General features: G+C 38.4%; 1 protein-coding gene and 1 non-coding gene across 2 annotated transcripts in view; both read right to left on the reverse strand.

Moving 5' to 3' along the window:
• Positions 1 to 1,339: 1,339 nt before the first annotated feature.
• Positions 1,340 to 19,742, reverse strand: part of LOC138358228 (ionotropic receptor 93a-like) — a 53,304-nt gene continuing 34,901 nt past the window's right edge. Inside the window, exons 4-6 of the mRNA XM_069315838.1 lie at positions 9,270 to 9,369; positions 3,008 to 3,137; positions 1,340 to 2,865 (exon numbers count right to left, since the gene is read on the reverse strand). Of these exons, the coding sequence (XP_069171939.1) occupies positions 2,779 to 2,865; positions 3,008 to 3,137; positions 9,270 to 9,369 (317 nt within the window). The 3' untranslated portion in view covers positions 1,340 to 2,778. The remainder of the gene's footprint in view (positions 2,866 to 3,007; positions 3,138 to 9,269; positions 9,370 to 19,742) is intronic.
• On the reverse strand, positions 18,125 to 18,197 carry TRNAT-AGU (transfer RNA threonine (anticodon AGU)). Its single transcript has one exon. It is a non-coding gene; the product is annotated as a tRNA-Thr (tRNA).

The following is a 19,742-nucleotide window of genomic DNA, read 5'->3' on the forward strand; positions in this document are numbered from 1 at the left end:
GCTCCGTAACAGCTGTCTGACTCCCAGGTATCCATTTACTGTTAGGTAACAGGGGCATCAGGGTGAAAAAAACTTTGCCCATATGTTTCTACCTGGCTTGGGTAGCGGGATGCAGAATTACGAGTCCTGCCCGCTGTCCCCTCAGCTTGTTAAGTGTTTGTTTTCTGTGTTTGTTTGTTGTTTGATTTCTGCTGTGCGTTAACAAACAACTCAGAAATCATCGATAGGTACAGCGATAGCAGGCGGTTCGACATCTGCGAGGCACTACACATCAAAAAATCAACACCAGCAATCAACAGCCAATTAATGCATAACTATATTCTACCCACTTCAAGACTCCGAACCAACATGGAAGCAACAAGAGGAAGTACAGGCCAATAGGCCTTCTGCAGTTCTCATATCCAATTTATACCCATTGTTCCATGTTCTATCTTGTGTTTGTCATAAGTTTGTTCACCTCACCCAAAACTTTGTACCATATCACCTCACCCAAAAAGATTATAAGTTCGATGAATCTGTGTGTAAATTAAGTCTTTGAAATTGTAATAAGCATTACGAAGCGCGTTCAGGCGTCAGACAATTAAAAAATTAATTTTGGAGAATTGATATTTTTATTACCACCGACATTGAAGAAAAACATAAGAAATATTGAGAAAATTCGTGTTAGAATTATTAATCTTTCCTTTTCGGTCATATTCAATAACATATATTATATATATATATATATATATATATATATATATATATATATATATATATATATATATATATATATATATATATATATATATATATATATATGTATATATATAAAAAGGGAAGGGAGTACCACCTCTGGCTGGAAGAAGGGGCACCCATAGCCTCAGAGGAAACCACACATAACGCATTGGAGGGAATGTAGGTCCCCTATAATACAGTTTCTGTGTGCTTTTCTCCTACCACCCCCTTCCCTTTTTTTCCCCTTTATTGTGTATTTAAAGGTTACAAAACATACAAGACAAATGCCTAAAGGTTATGGATCTCTTGAAGCTCCTCCGCTTCTGGACAGGAACCGAGGACGCAGCAAGCATTTTCCCTCTGGATTGCCACACTGAGACGCTGAAACATATATATATATATATATATATATATATATATATATATATATATATATATATATATATATATATATATATATATATATATATATATATATATATGTATATATATATATATATATATATATATATATATATACATATAAATATATATATATATATATATATATATATATATATATATATATATATATATATATATATATATATATATATATATACAAGCATGTTATAATGTTGCTTGTATAACCCAGCTTGAATATATATATTCAAGCTTGAATTGTCCCCAAGCAAACACGCATCAGAAAACTTTGACCCCTGAGGGATTCGAACCCGGTCAGCAAGAGGCTCCATGTCCATTGCTCCAGAAGAATTCCCACTACACCCGGGTGACTGTAGTGGACGTGGCATTTTGGACAGTTACGTTATCGTTGCTTTGTTCGCGTTCCGGTCTTGCTCTCACTCGCATAGTATGAGAAAATATAATTCTGTTATTTGAGTGTTAATGGTGGGTTAAATTTCACGACATACAATTTCTTAAATATAACATGTATAGCTGATTACATATTCAGTTCACATCGAGCCATAGTACATAATTGAGGTGATGAGTTTGTTGTTTTTATTTCATTGGACACTAACGGGTACCAGGTATTGTCTGGGTCTGTCGGTCTTCCCTTTCCCTCACTCTCTAACTCTTCAAATTCTACCTCTTCCTATATATATCTATGTAGATATATCCGTCCGCCTCCTCCTCCTCTCTTACCCCCTGCATTTCCCCTCAAGCAGCACTGAAACAAGTAACAACTTGTTTTTAGTTATTTTTATTTTATTTTTTATTTAAAAAAAAAAAGTTGTTTTTAGTACAACTCTATTCAAGCCATATTTCACACATCCCTCTATGAAAGACTCCACTAAAATTGTCTTATGCGTGTTTATAATTGTTAATATTTCTTAAAGCATTAAACATAGGCTTAGCCCGACCAGCCTGTTTCCATTGCGTAACCCTGAACATTCAACCAGCAAATATGGGCGAGGCTGCCGCCAAGCGCTGGCCTCCAGCTTTGGACAGACAGACAAACAGACATTCTTTCTTATAGGTACAGATTACATTTGTTAAATATTTTCATAATCATGTCTATAAATGTTGGAAAGTTATGGGAGCCGGTCGGCCGAGCGGACAGCACACTGGACTTATGATCCTGTGGTCCAGAGTTCGATCCCGGGCGCCAGCGAGAAACGATGGGCAGAGTTTCTTTCACCCTATGCTCCTGTTACCTAGCAGTAAATAGGTACCTGGGTGTTAGCTGTCACGGGCTGCTTCCTGGGGGTGGAGGCCTGGTCTAGGACCGGGCCGCGGGGACACTAAAAAAGCCCCGAAATCATCTCAAGATAACTTCAAGATAACCTTCCAAGCTCACCTTCTACCCAAGGGTATCGAATTAATAACTCATCTTCAATTAAAACTGTAAAACTTTTGCAAACTGATGTACAACTTATTTTAATTTATATTTGTCAATAAGGCGAACTAGTTTAGTCTTCTCATGCATCAGTTAATTTAATATTAAAACATTAAATGATGGTTTAAGCTTAAGATAAGTAAATATATAGATTTATGAGCAGCCGGCCACACTTCGCGTATGTAACAGACATGGTAATCCACTTCATGTAGTGAAGGAGTCCATCAGTGGAGAATGTTGCCGATCACCAGCTCCAGGCAGAGTACGTGCACACTGATGGCGTGACCAGCAATAAGGATGACAAACATTCCCTGAAGAAATACAGATACTGTATGTCAATTAGCAGCTAATATGTGCTCACGTACACACACTGACGTCACACTACAGACCACAGAACTTGGCAATATAAATGTCATTATTTTCATGTATACAAATATGAAACAGCTTCATTACCCAGACATTGCTAAGGGAAAGTGACTCTTGGACGGTGACTATTGTAGGCGCATGATAACACGCAGTGTAGTTTGGCTCAGCGGCCATCATCCAGTGTTGGAACAGTCCAGCCTCAGTCATAGCTTGTATCCTTTTACATAATAACAAGTAAAATTATTATTTTGTTATTATATTATTTATTAATTTATATATTATTTTTATTAAATGGAATTATATTTGATGTGATACATTTTTAAGTCATGATATATGCATTTCCCTTGTAGCTGACTGTGTATATATATTTACTACTGAAACACGTAATATATATACATATATATATATATATATATATATATATATATATATATATATATATATATATATATATATATATATATATATATATATATATATTTGCAAAAGAGCCTGAATGGTCCCCAGGACTATATGCAACTGAAAACTCACACCCCAGAAGTCACTCGAACCCATACTGCCAGGAGCAACGCAACTGGTATGTACAGAACGCCTTAATCCACTTGACCATCACGACTGTACAAAAGGAAGTGATAGCCGAAGCTATTTGAAACACTTCCCCGCTGGCACTCGGATGGTAATCTTTGGTATAGCATTTTATCAAATCACCTCATTCTTTGGGGCACACGTGAGGAACACAAATGCAAACAAGCCTGAATGGTCCCCAGGACTATATGCAGTCGTGATGATCATGATGGTCGAGTGCATAAGGTTTCCTGTTCACACTAGTTGCATTGTGCTCCTGGCAGTATGGGTTCGAGACACTTCTGGGAGGTGAGTTTTCAGTTGCATATAGTCCTGGGGACCATTCAGGCTTGTTCGCATATATATATATATATATATATATGCAATTGACGATCACAAAACACTGATCATTTTATGCGGAAAATCCACAGAGAAATATGAAATATAAATATGCCGAAACGTTCACCTCATTTCATATTTCTCTGTGGATTTTCCGCATATATATATATATATATATATATATATATATATATATATATATATATATATATATATATATATATATATATATATATATATATGTATATATATATATATATATATATATATATATATATATATATATATATATATATATATATATGTATATATATATATATGTATATATATATATGTCGTACCTAGTAGCCAGAACGCACTTCTCAGCCTACTATGCAAGGCCCGATTTGCCTAATAAGCCAAGTTTTCATGAATTAATTGTTTTTCGACTACCTAACCCACCTAACCTAACCTAACTTTTTCGGCTGCCTAACCTAACCTAACCTATAAAGATAGGTTAGGTTAGGTAGGGTTGGTTAGGTTCGGTCATATATCTACGTTAATTTTAACTCCAATAAAAAAAATTGAACTCATACATAATGAAATGGGAAGCTTTATAATTTCATAAGAAAAAAATTTGAGAAAATATATTAATTCATGAAACTAGGCTTATTAGGCAAATCGGGCCAATATATATATATATATATATATATATATATATATATATATATATATATATATATATATATATATATATATATATATATATATATATATATATATATATATATGTATTAAATATGACCGAAAAAGTAAGATTAATAATTCTAACATGAATTTTCTCGATTTTTCTTATGTTTCTTTTCACTGTTGTTCTTTTAAAAAAAACTCAGTATATAGGCAAGACAACAACATCTCTTTCCAGGCGATTAACGATGCATAAGCAACAGGGCTCCATTAAGGAACATATAATATCTTCCCACAACCAGACCATCACCAGAGACATCTTAGCAAACAACACAGAAATCATCGATAGATACAGCGATAGCAGGCGGCTTGACATCTGCGAGGCACTACACATCATGAAGTCAACTCCAGCAGTCAACAGCCATTTAATGCACAACTATATTCTACCCACTTCAAGACTCCGCTCCAATGTAGAAGCATCAAGAAATATGGGCCAAAAGGCCCCTTCAGTTACTTCCATTCTTACCTTCAATACCCATTGTTTCCTGTTCTATCCTGTGTTGAAAGTTTTGTTCACCTCATCCAAAACTGTTGTAACATATCACCTCACCCAAAATGCGGGTATAAAATGAAAAATGAAAGCTGTTTAAATCATTGCATAGTATGAACTCTGTTTAGTGTTTGCAGGTTATAGTTGTGTGTGTGTAAACTAAAAGTCTTTGAAAATTTAATAAGTTATTACGAAACGCGTTCAAGTGATGCGTCAGACTAGAAAGAAAAATGAATTTGGGAGAATTGATTTTTCAATTACCATCAACAGTGAAAAGAAACATAAGAAACATAGAGAAAATTCGTGATAGAATTTTTAATCTTACTTTTTCGGTCATATGTAATAATATATGTCTACAGGAAAGACTGCTACCAAAATATACTAATATTAAAACGCACGACCCAGCAGCAAGGAATCAAGCCTTCACGATAAAATTTCGCCGAGATCTGATTCGTAATCAGATATACAAGGGAGAAAATTAAATCAAAGACAACAAAACGCTACTACTTCATGCTACAAAACAATGGAGAAACAGCAACATCGACGAAAGTCTCCGTACTCGCATCGAGCAACACCTCGACATCCTCACAGATCGACATCACCTCAGCACTGAAACAAGGATAATCAAGAAACTAACAACGTTATATGGAGGACCTATGGCAATTCCACGACCAAGAGACGGCTTCCTGAACCTTGCAGGAATCAACCTCACTGAGGACCAAGTCACTCTCCTAAATCTGGGTATAAACTGTTACGTTATGTCCAGACCAAGTGAGATGGCCCGGAAAGTGGAGTTGGAGATTCTGTTGGACGACATATTCGACCTCGAGACACAAAAGAAGGTCACCACCAAAGATACCTTACAAGCAGAACTTTTTGCGGAAGGAGGAAAGAATCGAAGCAACTACAGGAGCACCATACTGTCCCCCGAGCTCAAAGCGGCAGCTAAGAGCCTTCCTGAGAACAAGGAGATAGTTGTCAGGAGAGGTGACAAGTCGCCAATATACGTCATTCTTAAAAAAGACGAATATCTGGCGAAAATGAACCTCATACTCCCTGACCAAACTAAATTCCAAAGGGTAACGAAGGACACTGGAGCCGAATTGAAAGCAAAGGTCAACAAATTGATCGAAACTGTAAACGCCAAGAAATCCGGACTCCCCCTGCCAAAGATTATTGAGTAATATAAACCTGGATACACGTATGGAAATGTCAAGACACATAAGCCTGGAAACCCACTTCGGCCAATCATCAGCCCGATACCCACACCCACGTACAGACTGGTGAAGCAACTCAATGGCTTGCTGAATCCTTATGTCCCTTGCGCCTTCAGCCTGAAGTCTCCAAAGGAATTTATTGACTTATTGCGGGGAGCACGGGCCAAAGGAATAAGAGCCTCGTTGGATGTAGAATCACTGTTTACCAACGTACCTGTGGATGAAACAATCGGGATGATAGCGGACAGAGTGTATCATGATCCAGCCCGTACTCCTCTTGACATACCAGAAAACATTCTAAGGAAACTACTCCAAGCTTGTACTAAAGAGGCACCCTTCTTGAGCCCGGATGGGCACATGTATAAGCAAGTAGATGGGGTCCAGGATATCTTGAGATGATTTCGGGGCTTTTTAGTGTCCCCGCGGCCCGGTCATCGACCAGGCCTCCACCCCCAGGAAGCAGCCCGTGACAGCTGACTAACACCCTGGTACCCATTTTACTGCTAGATAACAGGGGCATAGGGTGAAAGAAACTCTGCCCATTGTTTCTCGCCGGCGCCTGGGATCGAACCCAGGACCACAGGATCACAAGTCCAGTGTGTTGTCCGCTCGGCCGACCGGCTCCCTACGGGTCGCTATGGGTTCTCCCCTAGGTGTCCTGTTTGCGAACTTCTACATGGGTACCATCGAGCAAAGGGCCTTAGTTGACATAAACTTGAAACCGGCCATATACTGCAGGTATGGTGACGACATTTTTACACAGGTACCTGATGTCAGACATCTGCAGGAGCTGAAGGAGGCATTTGAGCAGAATTCTGTGTTGCGTTTCACTTACGAGATGGAGAAGGATGGGAAGCTGCCCTTTCTAGATGTAACAGTCATGGAAAGGAGCGGAGTTTTCCACACTGCAGTCTACACTAAGGAAACAAACATAGGAATGTGCCTGAATGCCAATAGTGACTGCCCGGACAGGTACAAGAGGAGTGTTGTTAACGCTTATGTCGACCGTGCCCTCAGCCACAGCTCAGAATGGAAGCAAGTCGACGAAGAACTCTGTAGGGTAAGGCAGGTCCTAGTCAACAACGGCTTCTCCAATGGTTTCGTTGAAGACATCATAAGAAGGAAGGTGAAACGCCATGCAACCTTTGAAGAGACAACTAACACAACACCGATACCCCGTATTAGACTATTTTAAGGGTACTTCTTTTCCACAGCTCATAAAACGGAAGAAAGGGTCCTGAAAGATATTGTTAATAAAAACGTTATACCTACAGACAAAAATCAGAAGATACAACTGACGATTTACTATAAAACCAAAAAAACGGCCAGCCTACTCATGAGAAACTCTCCAGATACAAAGCAGAACGCTTTAAAAGAGACCAACGTCGTCTATGCCTACAAATGCCCACTTGGGGACTGTAAGCCTCAAAAAACTCAGTATATAGGCAAGACAACATCATCTCTTTCCAGGCGATTAACGATGCATAATCAACAGGGCTACATTAAGGAAGATATAATCTCTTCCCACAACCAGACCATCACCAGAGAAATCTTAGCAAACAACACAGAAATCATCGATAGATGCAGCGATAGCAGGCGTCTTTACATCTGCGAGGTACTGCACATCAAGAAGTCACCACCAGCAATCAACAGCCAATTAATGCACCACTATATTCTACCCACTTTAAGACTCAGCTCCAATATAGAAGCATCAAGAAATTTGGGCCAATAGGCCCTCTGCAGTTACTTCCATTCTTCCCTTTAACTTACAAAATATTATACCCATTATTTCGTGTTCTGTCTTGTGTTGAAAGTTTGTTTTCACCTCATCCAAAACAGTTGTAACATATGACCTCACCCAAATGCAGGTATAAAATAAAGCTGTTTAAACTCTGTTTAGTGTTTGCAGGATATAATTGTGTGTGTGTAAACTAAAGTCTTTGAAAATGTAATAAGTTATTACGAAATGCGTTCAAGTGTCGCGTCAGACTAGAAATAAAAATGAATTTTTGAGAATTGATTTTTCAATTACCATCAACAGTGAAAAGAACCATAAGAAATATTGAGAAAATTCGTGTCAGAATTATTAATCTTACTTTTTCGGCTTTATTTAATATATATATATATATATATATATATATATATATATATATATATATATATATATATATATATATATATATATATGTGTCGTACCTAGTAGCCAGAACGCACTTCTCAGCCTACTATGCAAGGCATGATTTGCCTAATAAGCCAAGTTTTCCTGAATTAATATATTTTCTCTAATTTTTTTCTAATAAAATGATAAAGCTACCCATTTCATTATGTATGAGGTCAATTTTTTTTATTGGAGTTAAAATTAACGTAGATATATGACCGAACCTAACCAACCGTACCTAACCTAACCTAACCTATCTTTATAGGTTAGGTTAGGTTAGGTAGCCGAAAATGTTAGGTTAGGTTAGGTTAGGTAGGTTAGTTCGTCGAAAAAACATTAATTCATTAAAACTTGGCTTATTAGGCAAATCGGGCCTTGCATAGTAGGCTGAGAAGTGCGTTCTGGCTACTAGGTACGACATATATATATATATATATATATATATATATATATATATATATATATATATATATATATATATATATATATATATGTATATATATATATATATATAAATAAATATATATATATATATATATATATATATATATATATATATATATATATATATATATATATATATATATATATATATATATATATATAAGAAAGAAATGTTTACATAAATGAAAACTAACTCTAAAATGTTCTTTTTACTGCCGTATATGCACTGATGGTTAAAGATGTCTTACGTTGCGCATGTCAATATCTTTGGAGGATACAAGTTAGATGGTGCAGCTGAATATAACCAAGAAGGATGTGGCTAAGTATAGATATTACATGATTACCTGTTCTAATTATTTATTAACCTAATAAATACATGATTAACTGGGATAGTTAACAAAACCTAGATACCTTTTACTCATTGATGATACAATTGGATTTCCCTTCTGGCTCACCATGGCAAGCATCAGAGGCTCATACTCCTCCTTAGACTCGTAGAAATAACATTGATCTATGAATGAATAAAAAGAGTTTTCATAGAATTTATTAACATACGGAAATAATAAAGTATCGTTATCTACATCATTTTTGCATTTCTTTAGAATTTCTGATTAAAGTAGGAGGCCAGACGCTTGTAGCGAGCCTCGCCAAAACTGAGAAAGGTATTTGTTTGGAGTACGGGAGGAACATAGGATTCCCGGGGTCGCTATAATCAGCCATTAGAAGAGCGTGCCTAGGACACATTCAGACCCCCACCACAACTTTTGCAACACCTCGCTGGCTTAAGACGGTGACAAAGGCAGACAGACAGATATACAGTGGCTAGATGGATATCTGGAATGATAGATGGATATATATATATATATATATATATATATATATATATATATATATATATGAATAAATTAATAAATGGTTGGATAGAAGGATAAGTAGATGAATAGATAGATGGATAGATAGATTGATGGATGGGTAGGTGAAGTAGTAACAGATGAATAGTTCGACGGACAGATGAATTGTTGGATGGATAAATGGGTACAGATATGGACAGATTGATAAACATATATATATATAAATATATATATATATATATATATATATATATATATATATATATATATATATATATATATATATAAATATATATATATATATTAGTATATTTTGGTAGCAGTCTTTCCTGTAGACATATATTATTAAATATGACCGAAAAAGTAAGATTAATAATTCTAACACGAATTTTCTCAATCTTTCGTACATTACGCTTCACTGTTGGAGGTAAATCAAAAATCACTTCTCCAAAATTCATTTTTATTTCTAGTCTGACGCGACACGGGCGCGTTTCGTAAAACTTATTACATTTTCAAAGACTTCACAAATACACAACTGATTAGAACGTATCTCTGATTTTATATCTACATTTGAGTGAGGTGGGAAGGGTGATGTGGCATTAACACAAGACAGAACAGGAGGGGATATTAATAGGGTATTAAAAGTATCAACACAAGACAGAACAGAAACAATGGGTATTGAATAGAAGTGTTTGTAGAAAGCCTATTGGTCCATATTTCTTGATGCTTCTATATTGGAGCGGAGTCTTGAGGTGGGTAGAATATAGTTGTGCAATAATTGGCTGTTGATTGCTGGTGTTGACTTCTTGATGTGTAGTGCCTCGCAAACGTCAAGCCGCCTGCTATCGCTGTATCTATCGATGATTTCTGTGTTGTTTACTAGGATTTCTCTGGCGATGGTTTGGTTATGGGAAGAGATTATATGTTCCTTAATGGAGCCCTGTTGCTTATGCATCGTTAAACGCCTAGAAAGAGATGTTGTTGTCTTGCCTATATACTGGGTTTTTTGGAGCTTACAGTCCCCAAGTGGGCATTTGAAGGCATAGACGACATTAGTCTCTTTTAAAGCGTTCTGTTTTGTGTCTGGAGAGTTTCTCATGAGTAGGCTGGCCGTTTTTCTGGTTTTATAGTAAATCGTCAGTAGTATCCTCTGATTTTTGTCTGTAGGGATAACGTTTCTATTAACAATATCTTTCAGGACCCTTTCCTCCGTTTTATGAGCTGTGGAAAAGAAGTTCCTGTAAAATAGTCTAATAGGGGGTATAGGTGTTGTGTTAGTTGTCTCTTCAGAGGTTGCATGGCTTTTCACTTTCCTTCTTATGATGTCTTCGATGAAACCATTGGAGAAGCCGTTATTGACTAGGACCTGCCTTACCCTACAGAGTTCTTCGTCGACTTGCTTCCATTCTGAGCTGTGGCTGAGAGCACGGTCGACGTATGCGTTAACAACACTCCTCTTGTACCTGTCAGGGCAGTCGCTGTTGGCATTTAGGCACATTCCTATGTTTGTTTCCTTAGTGTAGACTGCAGTGTGGAAACCTCCGCCCTTTTCCATGACTGTTACATCTAGAAAAGGCAGCTTCCCATCCTTTTCCGTCACGTAAGTGAAACGCAGCACGGAACTCTGCTCAAATGCCTCCTTCAGCTTCTGCAGATGTCTGACATCAGGTACCTGTGTAAAAATGTCGTCAACATACCTGCAGTATATGGCCGGTTTCAAGTTCATGTCGACTAAGACTTTTTGCTCGATGGTACCCATGTAGAAGTTTGCAAACAGGACACCTAGGGGAGAACCCATGGCGACCCCATCTACTTGCTTATACATGTGCCCATCCGGGCTCAAGAAGGGTGCCTCTTTAGTACAAGCTTGGAGTAGTTTCCTCAGAATACTTTCTGGCATGTCACTCTGTCGGAATGATAGCCGACAGAGTGTATCGTGATCCAGCCTGTACTCCTCTTGACATGCCAGAAAGTATTCTGAGGAAACTACTCCAAGCTTGTACTAAAGAGGCACCCTTCTTGAGCCCGGATGGGCACATGTATAAGCAAGTAGATGGGGTCGCCATGGGTTCTCCCCTAGGTGTCCTGTTTGCAAACTTCTACATGGGTACCATCGAGCAAAAAGTCTTAGTCGACATGAACTTGAAACCGGCCATATACTGCAGGTATGTTGACGACATTTTTACACAGGTACCTGATGTCAGACATCTGCAGAAGCTGAAGGAGGCATTTGAGCAGAGTTCCGTGCTGCGTTTCACTTACGTGACGGAAAAGGATGGGAAGCTGCCTTTTCTAGATGTAACAGTCATGGAAAAGGGCGGAGGTTTCCACACTGCAGTCTACACTAAGGAAACAAACATAGGAATGTGCCTAAATGCCAACAGCGACTGCCCTGACAGGTACAAGAGGAGTGTTGTTAACGCATACGTCGACCGTGCTCTCAGCCACAGCTCAGAATGGAAGCAAGTCGACGAAGAACTCTGTAGGGTAAGGCAGGTCCTAGTCAATAACGGCTTCTCCAATGGTTTCATCGAAGACATCATAAGAAGGAAAGTGAAAAGCCATGCAACCTCTGAAGAGACAACTAACACAACACCTATACCCCCTATTAGACTATTTTACAGGAACTTCTTTTCCACAGCTCATAAAACGGAGGAAAGGGTCCTGAAAGATATTGTTAATAGAAACGTTATCCCTACAGACAAAAATCAGAGGATACAACTGACGATTTACTATAAAACCAGAAAAACGGCCAGCCTACTCATGAGAAACTCTCCAGACACAAAACAGAACGCTTTAAAAGAGACTAATGTCGTCTATGCCTTCAAATGCCCACTTGGGGAATGTAAGCTCCAAAAAACCCAGTATATAGGCAAGACAACAACATCTCTTTCTAGGCGTTTAACGATGCATAAGCAACAGGGCTCCATTAAGGAACATATAATCTCTTCCCATAACCAAACCATCGCCAGAGAAATCCTAGTAAACAACACAGAAATCATCGATAGATACAGCGATAGCAGGCGGCTTGACGTTTGCGAGGCACTACACATCAAGAAGTCAACACCAGCAATCAACAGCCAATTATTGCACAACTATATTCTACCCACCTCAAGACTCCGCTCCAATATAGAAGCATCAAGAAATATGGACCAATAGGCTTTCTACAAACACTTCTATTCAATACCCATTGTTTCTGTTCTGTCTTGTGTTGATACTTTTAATACCCTATTAATATCCCCTCCTGTTCTGTCTTGTGTTAATGCCACATCACCCTTCCCACCTCACTCAAATGTAGATATAAAATCAGAGATACGTTCTAATCAGTTGTGTATTTGTGAAGTCTTTGAAAATGTAATAAGTTTTACGAAACGCGCCCGTGTCGCGTCAGACTAGAAATAAAAATGAATTTTGGAGAAGTGATTTTTGATTTACCTCCAACAGTGAAGCGTAATGTACGAAAGATTGAGAAAATTCGTGTTAGAATTATTAATCTTACTTTTTCGGTCATATTTAATAATATATATATATATATATATATATATATATATATATATATATATATATATATTCAGATAGGTTAGGTTAGGTTAGGTAGGGTTGGTTAGGTTCGGTCATATATCTACGTTAGTTTTAACTCAAATATAAACAAAATTATTTCATACCTAATGAAATGGATAGCTTTATCATTTCATAAGAAAAAAAAATTGAAAAATATATAAACTAAGGATAACTTGGCTTAGTAGGCAAATCGAGCCTTGAATAGTATATAAAAAACATTAATTCGAAAAAACATTAATTCATGAAAACTTGGCTTATTAGGCAAATCGGGCCTTGCATAGTAAGCTGAGAAGTGCGTTCTGGCTACTAGGTACGACATATATATATATATATATTTCGCACCTAGCAGCCAGAAGGCACTTCTCAGCCTAGTATGCATGGCCCGATTTGCCTAATAAGCCAAGTTTTCATGAATTAATATTTTTTCGACTGCCTAACCTACCTAACCTAACCTAACCTAACTTTTTCGGCTACCTAACCTAACCTAACCTATAGAGATAGGTTAGGTTAGGTAGGGTTGGTTAGGTTCGGTCATATATCTACGTTAATTTTAACTCCAATAAAAAAAATGACCTCATACATAATGAAATGGGTAGCTTTATCATTTCATAAGAAAAAAATTAGAGAAAATATATTAATTCAGGAAAACTTGGCTTATTAGGCAAATCGGGCCTTGCATAGTAGGCTGAGAAGTGCGTTCTGGCTACTAGGTACGACACACACACACACACACACACACACACACACACACACACACACACACACACACACACACACACACACACACACACACACACACACACACACACACACACACACACACACACACACATATATATATATATATATATATATATATATATATATATATATATATATATCGTACCTAGTAGCCAGAACGCACTTCTCATCCTACTATGCAAGGCCCGATTTGCCTAATAAGCCAAGTTTTCATGAAATAATTGTTTTTCGACTACCTAACCTACCTAACCTAACCTAACCTATAAAGATAGGTTAGGTTAGGTTAGGTAGGGTTGGTTAGGTTCGGTCATATATCTACGTTAATTTGAACTCCAATAAAAAAAAAATTGACCTCATACATAATGAAATGGGTAGCTTTATCATTTCATAAGAAAAAAAATTAGAGAAAATATATTAATTCAGGAAAACTTGGCTTATTAGGCAAATCGGGCCTTGCATAGTAGGCCAAAAACTGCGTTCTGGCTACTAGGTACAACATATATATATATATATATATATATATATATATATATATATATATATATATATATATATATATATATATATATGTCGTACCTAGTAGCCAGAACTCACTTTTTGGCCTACTATTCAAGGCCCGATTTGCCTTATAAGCCAAGTTTTCCTGAATTAATATATTTTTTCTAGTTTTTTTCTTATGAAATGATAAAGCTACCCATTTCGTTATGTATGAGGTCAATTTTTTTTTATTGGAGTTAAAATTAACGTAGATATATGACCGAACCTAACCAACCCTACCTAACCTAACCTAACCTATCTTTATAGGTTAGGTTTGGTTAGGTAGCCGAAAAAGTTAGGTTAGGTTAGGTTAGGTAGGTTAGGTAGTCGAAAAACAATTAATTCATGAAAACTTGGCTTATTAGGCAAATCGGGCCTTGCATAGTAGGCTGAGAAGTGCGTTCTGGCTACTAGGTACGACATATATATATATATATATATATATATATATATATATATATATATATATATATATATATATATATATATATATATATATACATATATCGATAGGCTGATAGATGTATAGACAGATGATGGACAGACGACATAATAGATGAATAGTTTGATGAATAGATGGGAAGAGAGATGATTAGTGGAATGGATAAACAGATATATGGATAGACAGATAGATGTATAGACAGATGGTTGGACAGATAATTAGATCTATGGATGTATAAATGGATGGATAGATAGATAGATTGATGTATAGATGGATGGATAGAGAGGTGGTTGGATACATATATGTATAGACGGACAGATTGTTTGAGAGATGGATGGATGTACAGACGGATAGACAGGTAGATGGATACATGGATATGGATGGACATATGAGTAGATGGATGGATAGATGAATAAATAGATGGATACATAGATGGATGAATACATAGATGGATGGATTAATAGATGGATAAAGTGATAGAGAGAACGACGGATAGATGGCTAGATATATTAATATGTGGAGAGATGGATGAATAGATAGAGAAACATATATATGCATATATGTATAGATAGATACATAGATGGGTGTATAGACAGATTGGAGACTGACAGACTCTAGCAACGCAGGTTACCTCCTCTAATTGATCAATACTATAAGGGAGAATGTTTGTTAGTCTGGTGGATGTTGATGCCACACGGGTGAGGGATAGCCTCACCCAAGGTGGCAGAGGGAATGGTCTGGGGTATGGGATGAACATAATATGGTTACGTTCGCCAGAATTTAAAAGGGAACACCGTGCCAGGGTCCCACTCAGACTCCCATGACGATTTTTGCCACGTCAAAACATGGAGAAACGATGATGTTTCGGTCTCTCCTGGACCATTATTTAGCCCCGTGACAGCTTTCCATCAGTAGGCTTACAGGAAGATGACCGGAATTTTACGAATTTTCTATTGGTGGAAAACCCTCATGACGAGTATTGTTATATTCTGACCTACAGATTTTATTTCATTCTCTTCTGGGCTACATCATTTCCATTGCTCTTGCGAGCAAACACAAATATACATTCAAAACATTCAAGCTGTCCTACTATGCTGAAATTAATCAGAATCTATGCGTAGATAATGTTCAAGAGGACACTTAACAGCAAAACCAGGTTGTTACTCTTGTATTAGGCGGCACATTGTGAACATAGGTAAGCCAATATGACATTACAGTTGTGAGCCTTCAATACTTTATACTTGAATACTTTAAATAAACAGACAGACTGATTTACCCGATTATCTCATACCTAAAAATATAAAGTATTGGGTGTTGGATAGAACATCACTGTAACTATCTAAACTACACACATGATCCTCATCATTATAATCATATACTATACACACATGATCCTCATCACTGTACTCACCTATTTGTGCTTGCAGGATCGAGCATTGACTCTTCGATCCTGCCTTTCCAGCCATCGATTGTTTACAGCAATGACTCCTGTCCCATTTCCCTATCATACTTACTTTTAAAAGAATGTGTAGAGTTGGCTTCCACAACCTGTTCCCCTAGTGCATTCCATTTTTCCACTACTCTCACGCTAAAAGAAAACTTCCTAACATCTCTGTGACTCATCTGAGTTTCCAGTTTCCACCCATGTCCCCTCGTTCTGTTATTATTACGTGTGAACATTTCATCTATTTATACTTTGTCAATTCCCCTGAGTGTTTTATATGTCCCTATCGTATCTCCTCTCTCCCTTCTTTTCCCTAGTGTCGTAAGGTTCAGTTCCTTCGTACGCTCTTCATATCTCATCCCTCGTAACTCTGGGACAAGTCTCGTCGCAAACCTCTGAACCTTCTCCAGTTTCCTTATGTGTTTCTTCAGGTGGGGGCTCCATGATGGCGCGGCATACTCTAAGACTGATCTCACGTAGGCAGTGTAAAGTGCCCTATATGCCTCCTCACTTAGGTTTCTGAATGAAGTTCTAATTTTCACCAGTGTAGAGTACGCTGCTGTCGTTATCCTATTTATATGTGCCTCAGGAGTTAAATTAGGTGTTACGTCCACTCGCAGGTCCCTTTCTCGAATCGTTACAGGTAGGCAGTTCCCCTTCATTGTGTACTGTTCCTTTGGTCGCCTATTACCTGATCTAATTTCCGTAACTTTACATTTACTCGTGTTGAATTCCAGTAGCAATTTCTCTGACCATCTCTGCAACCTGTTTAAGTCCTCTTGAAGGATCCTACAATCCCCATCTGTCACAACTCTTCTCATTAATTTTGGGTCATCTGCAAACATTGATATATAAGATTCCACTCCTGTAAACATAGCATTTACGTAAATTACAAAGAGGATTGGTCCCAGCACCGATCCTTGAGGTACTCCACTTGTTACTGTTCGACAGTCCGACTTCTCGAACCTTACCATTACCCTCTGGCTCCTTGTTACACACACAAACACACAGTGTGTGTGTGTGTATGTACTCACCTAGTTGAACACATCTAGTTGTGCTTACGTAGGCTAAGCTCTGGATCTTTGGTCCCGCCTCTCAACTGTCAATCAACTGGTATACAGATTCCTGAGCCTACTGGGCTCTATCATATCTACATTTGAAACTGTGTATGGGGTCAGCCTCCCCCACATCACTGCCTAATGCATTCCATCTGTTAATTACTCTGACACTGAAAAAGTTCTTTCTAACGTCCCTGTGGCTCAATTGGGTGCTCAGTTTCCACCTGTGTCCCTTGTTCGCGTCCCACCCGTGTTAAACAGTTTATCTACCTTGTAAATTCCTCTGAGAATTTTTTAGTTAGTGATCATGTCTCCCCTTACTCTTCTATCTTTCAGTGTCATGAGGTGCACTTCACGCAGCCTTTCCAGGTGGCATTCCTCTGAACTTTTTCCAGCTTCGTTTTGTGCTTGACAAGGTACGGGCTCTATCTATTCAAGGTACGGTGTGTGTGTGTGTGTGTGTGTGTGTGTGTGTGTGTGTGTGTGTGTGTGTGTGTGTGTAATTACCTAAGTGTAGTTACCTTAGTGTAGTTACAGGATGAGAGCTACGCTCGTGGTGTCCCGTCTACTCAACACTCTTTGTCAGATAACGCTTGGAAGCTACAAAAAAAATAATGTAGCAGCCTTCAGCGTGCCTCCAGGGAGGATCGAACTCCCGGCCTCTGGTTTACTAGACCAGCGCTCTAGCCACTGAGCTATGGAGGCGCACCTACGAGGACCAATAGTTGTATTCACCTAGTTGTTCTTGCGGGGGTTCAGCTTTGCTCTTTCGACCCGCCTCTCAACTATCAATGAAACTATCAATCAATGAACTGTAACTAAGTCGATTAAGATGTGTGCGTGTGTGTGTGTGTGTCTGTGTGTCTGCGCGCGTGTGTGTACTCACCTAGTTGTACTCACCTAGTTGTGTTTGCGGGGGTTGAGCTCTGGCTCTTTGGTCCCGCCTCTCAACCATCAATCAACTGGTGTACAGGTTCCTGAGCCTATTGGGCTCTATCATATCTACACTTGAAACTGTGTATGGAGTCAGCCTCCACCATATTATTTGCTAATACATTCCATTTGTCAACCACTCTGACACTAAAAAAGTTCTTTCTAATATCTCTGTGGCTCATTTGGGCACTCAGTTTCCACCTGTGTCCCCTAGTGCGTGTGCCCCTTGTGTTAAATAGCCTGTCTTTATCAACCCTGTCGATTCCCTTGAGAATCTTGAATGTGGTGATCATCCCCCTAACTCTTCCGTCTTTCAACGAAGTGAGGTTTAATTCCCGTAGTCTCTCCTCGTAGCTCATACCTCTCAGCTCGGGTACTAGTCTGGTGGCAAACCTTTTAACCTTTTCCAGTTTAGTCTTATGCTTGACTAGGTATGGACTCCATGTTGGAGCCGCATACTCCAACATGGAGTATGCGGACCTGATTGGTCTGACATATGTGTCATTTAATGTTCTGAAAGATTCCTTACACAAGTTTCTAAACGCCGTTCTTATGTTAGCCAACCTAACATATGCCGCTGATGTTACCCTCTTGATATGAGCTTCAGGGGACAGGTCTGGCGTGATATCAACCCCTAGGTCTTTCTCTCTCTGACACTTGAAGTATTTCATCTCCCAAATGATTCCTTGTATCTGGTCTCCTGCTTCCTACCCCTATCTTCATTACAATACATTTGCTTGGGTTAAACTCAAACAGCCATTTGTTCGACCATTCCTGCAGCTTGTCCAGGTCTTCTTGAAGCCTCAAGCTGTCCTCTTCTGTCTTAATCCTACTCATAATTTTGGCGTCGTCAGCAAACATTGAGAGGAATGAGTCTATACCCTCTGGGAGATCATTTACGTATATCAGAAACAGGATAGGTCCGAGTACAGAGCCCTTTGGGACTCCACTGGTGACTTCACGCCATTCTGAGGTCTCACCCCTCACTGTAACTCTCTGCTTTCTATTGCTTAGGTACTCCCTTATCCATGGGAGTGTGTGGGAGTCATGTGGGTGATGTGGGAGTGAAGTGGGAGAGCTCCCATGTGATCCATGGGAGCATGGGAGTTATCCTCTTATGTGTGTGTGTGTGTGTGTGTGTGTGTGTGTGTGTGTGTGTGTGTGTGTGTACTCACCTAATTGTGTTTGCGGGGGTTGAGCTCTGGGACTTTGGTCCCGCCTCTCAACTGTCAATCAACAGGTGTACAGATTCCTGAGCCTACTGGGCTCTATCATATCTACATTTGAAACTGTGTATGGAGTCAGCCTCCACCACAT

Source organism: Procambarus clarkii, chromosome 7, assembly GCF_040958095.1.
Source record: "Procambarus clarkii isolate CNS0578487 chromosome 7, FALCON_Pclarkii_2.0, whole genome shotgun sequence".
In the NCBI taxonomy this organism is placed as follows: Eukaryota; Metazoa; Arthropoda; class Malacostraca; order Decapoda; family Cambaridae; genus Procambarus; species Procambarus clarkii.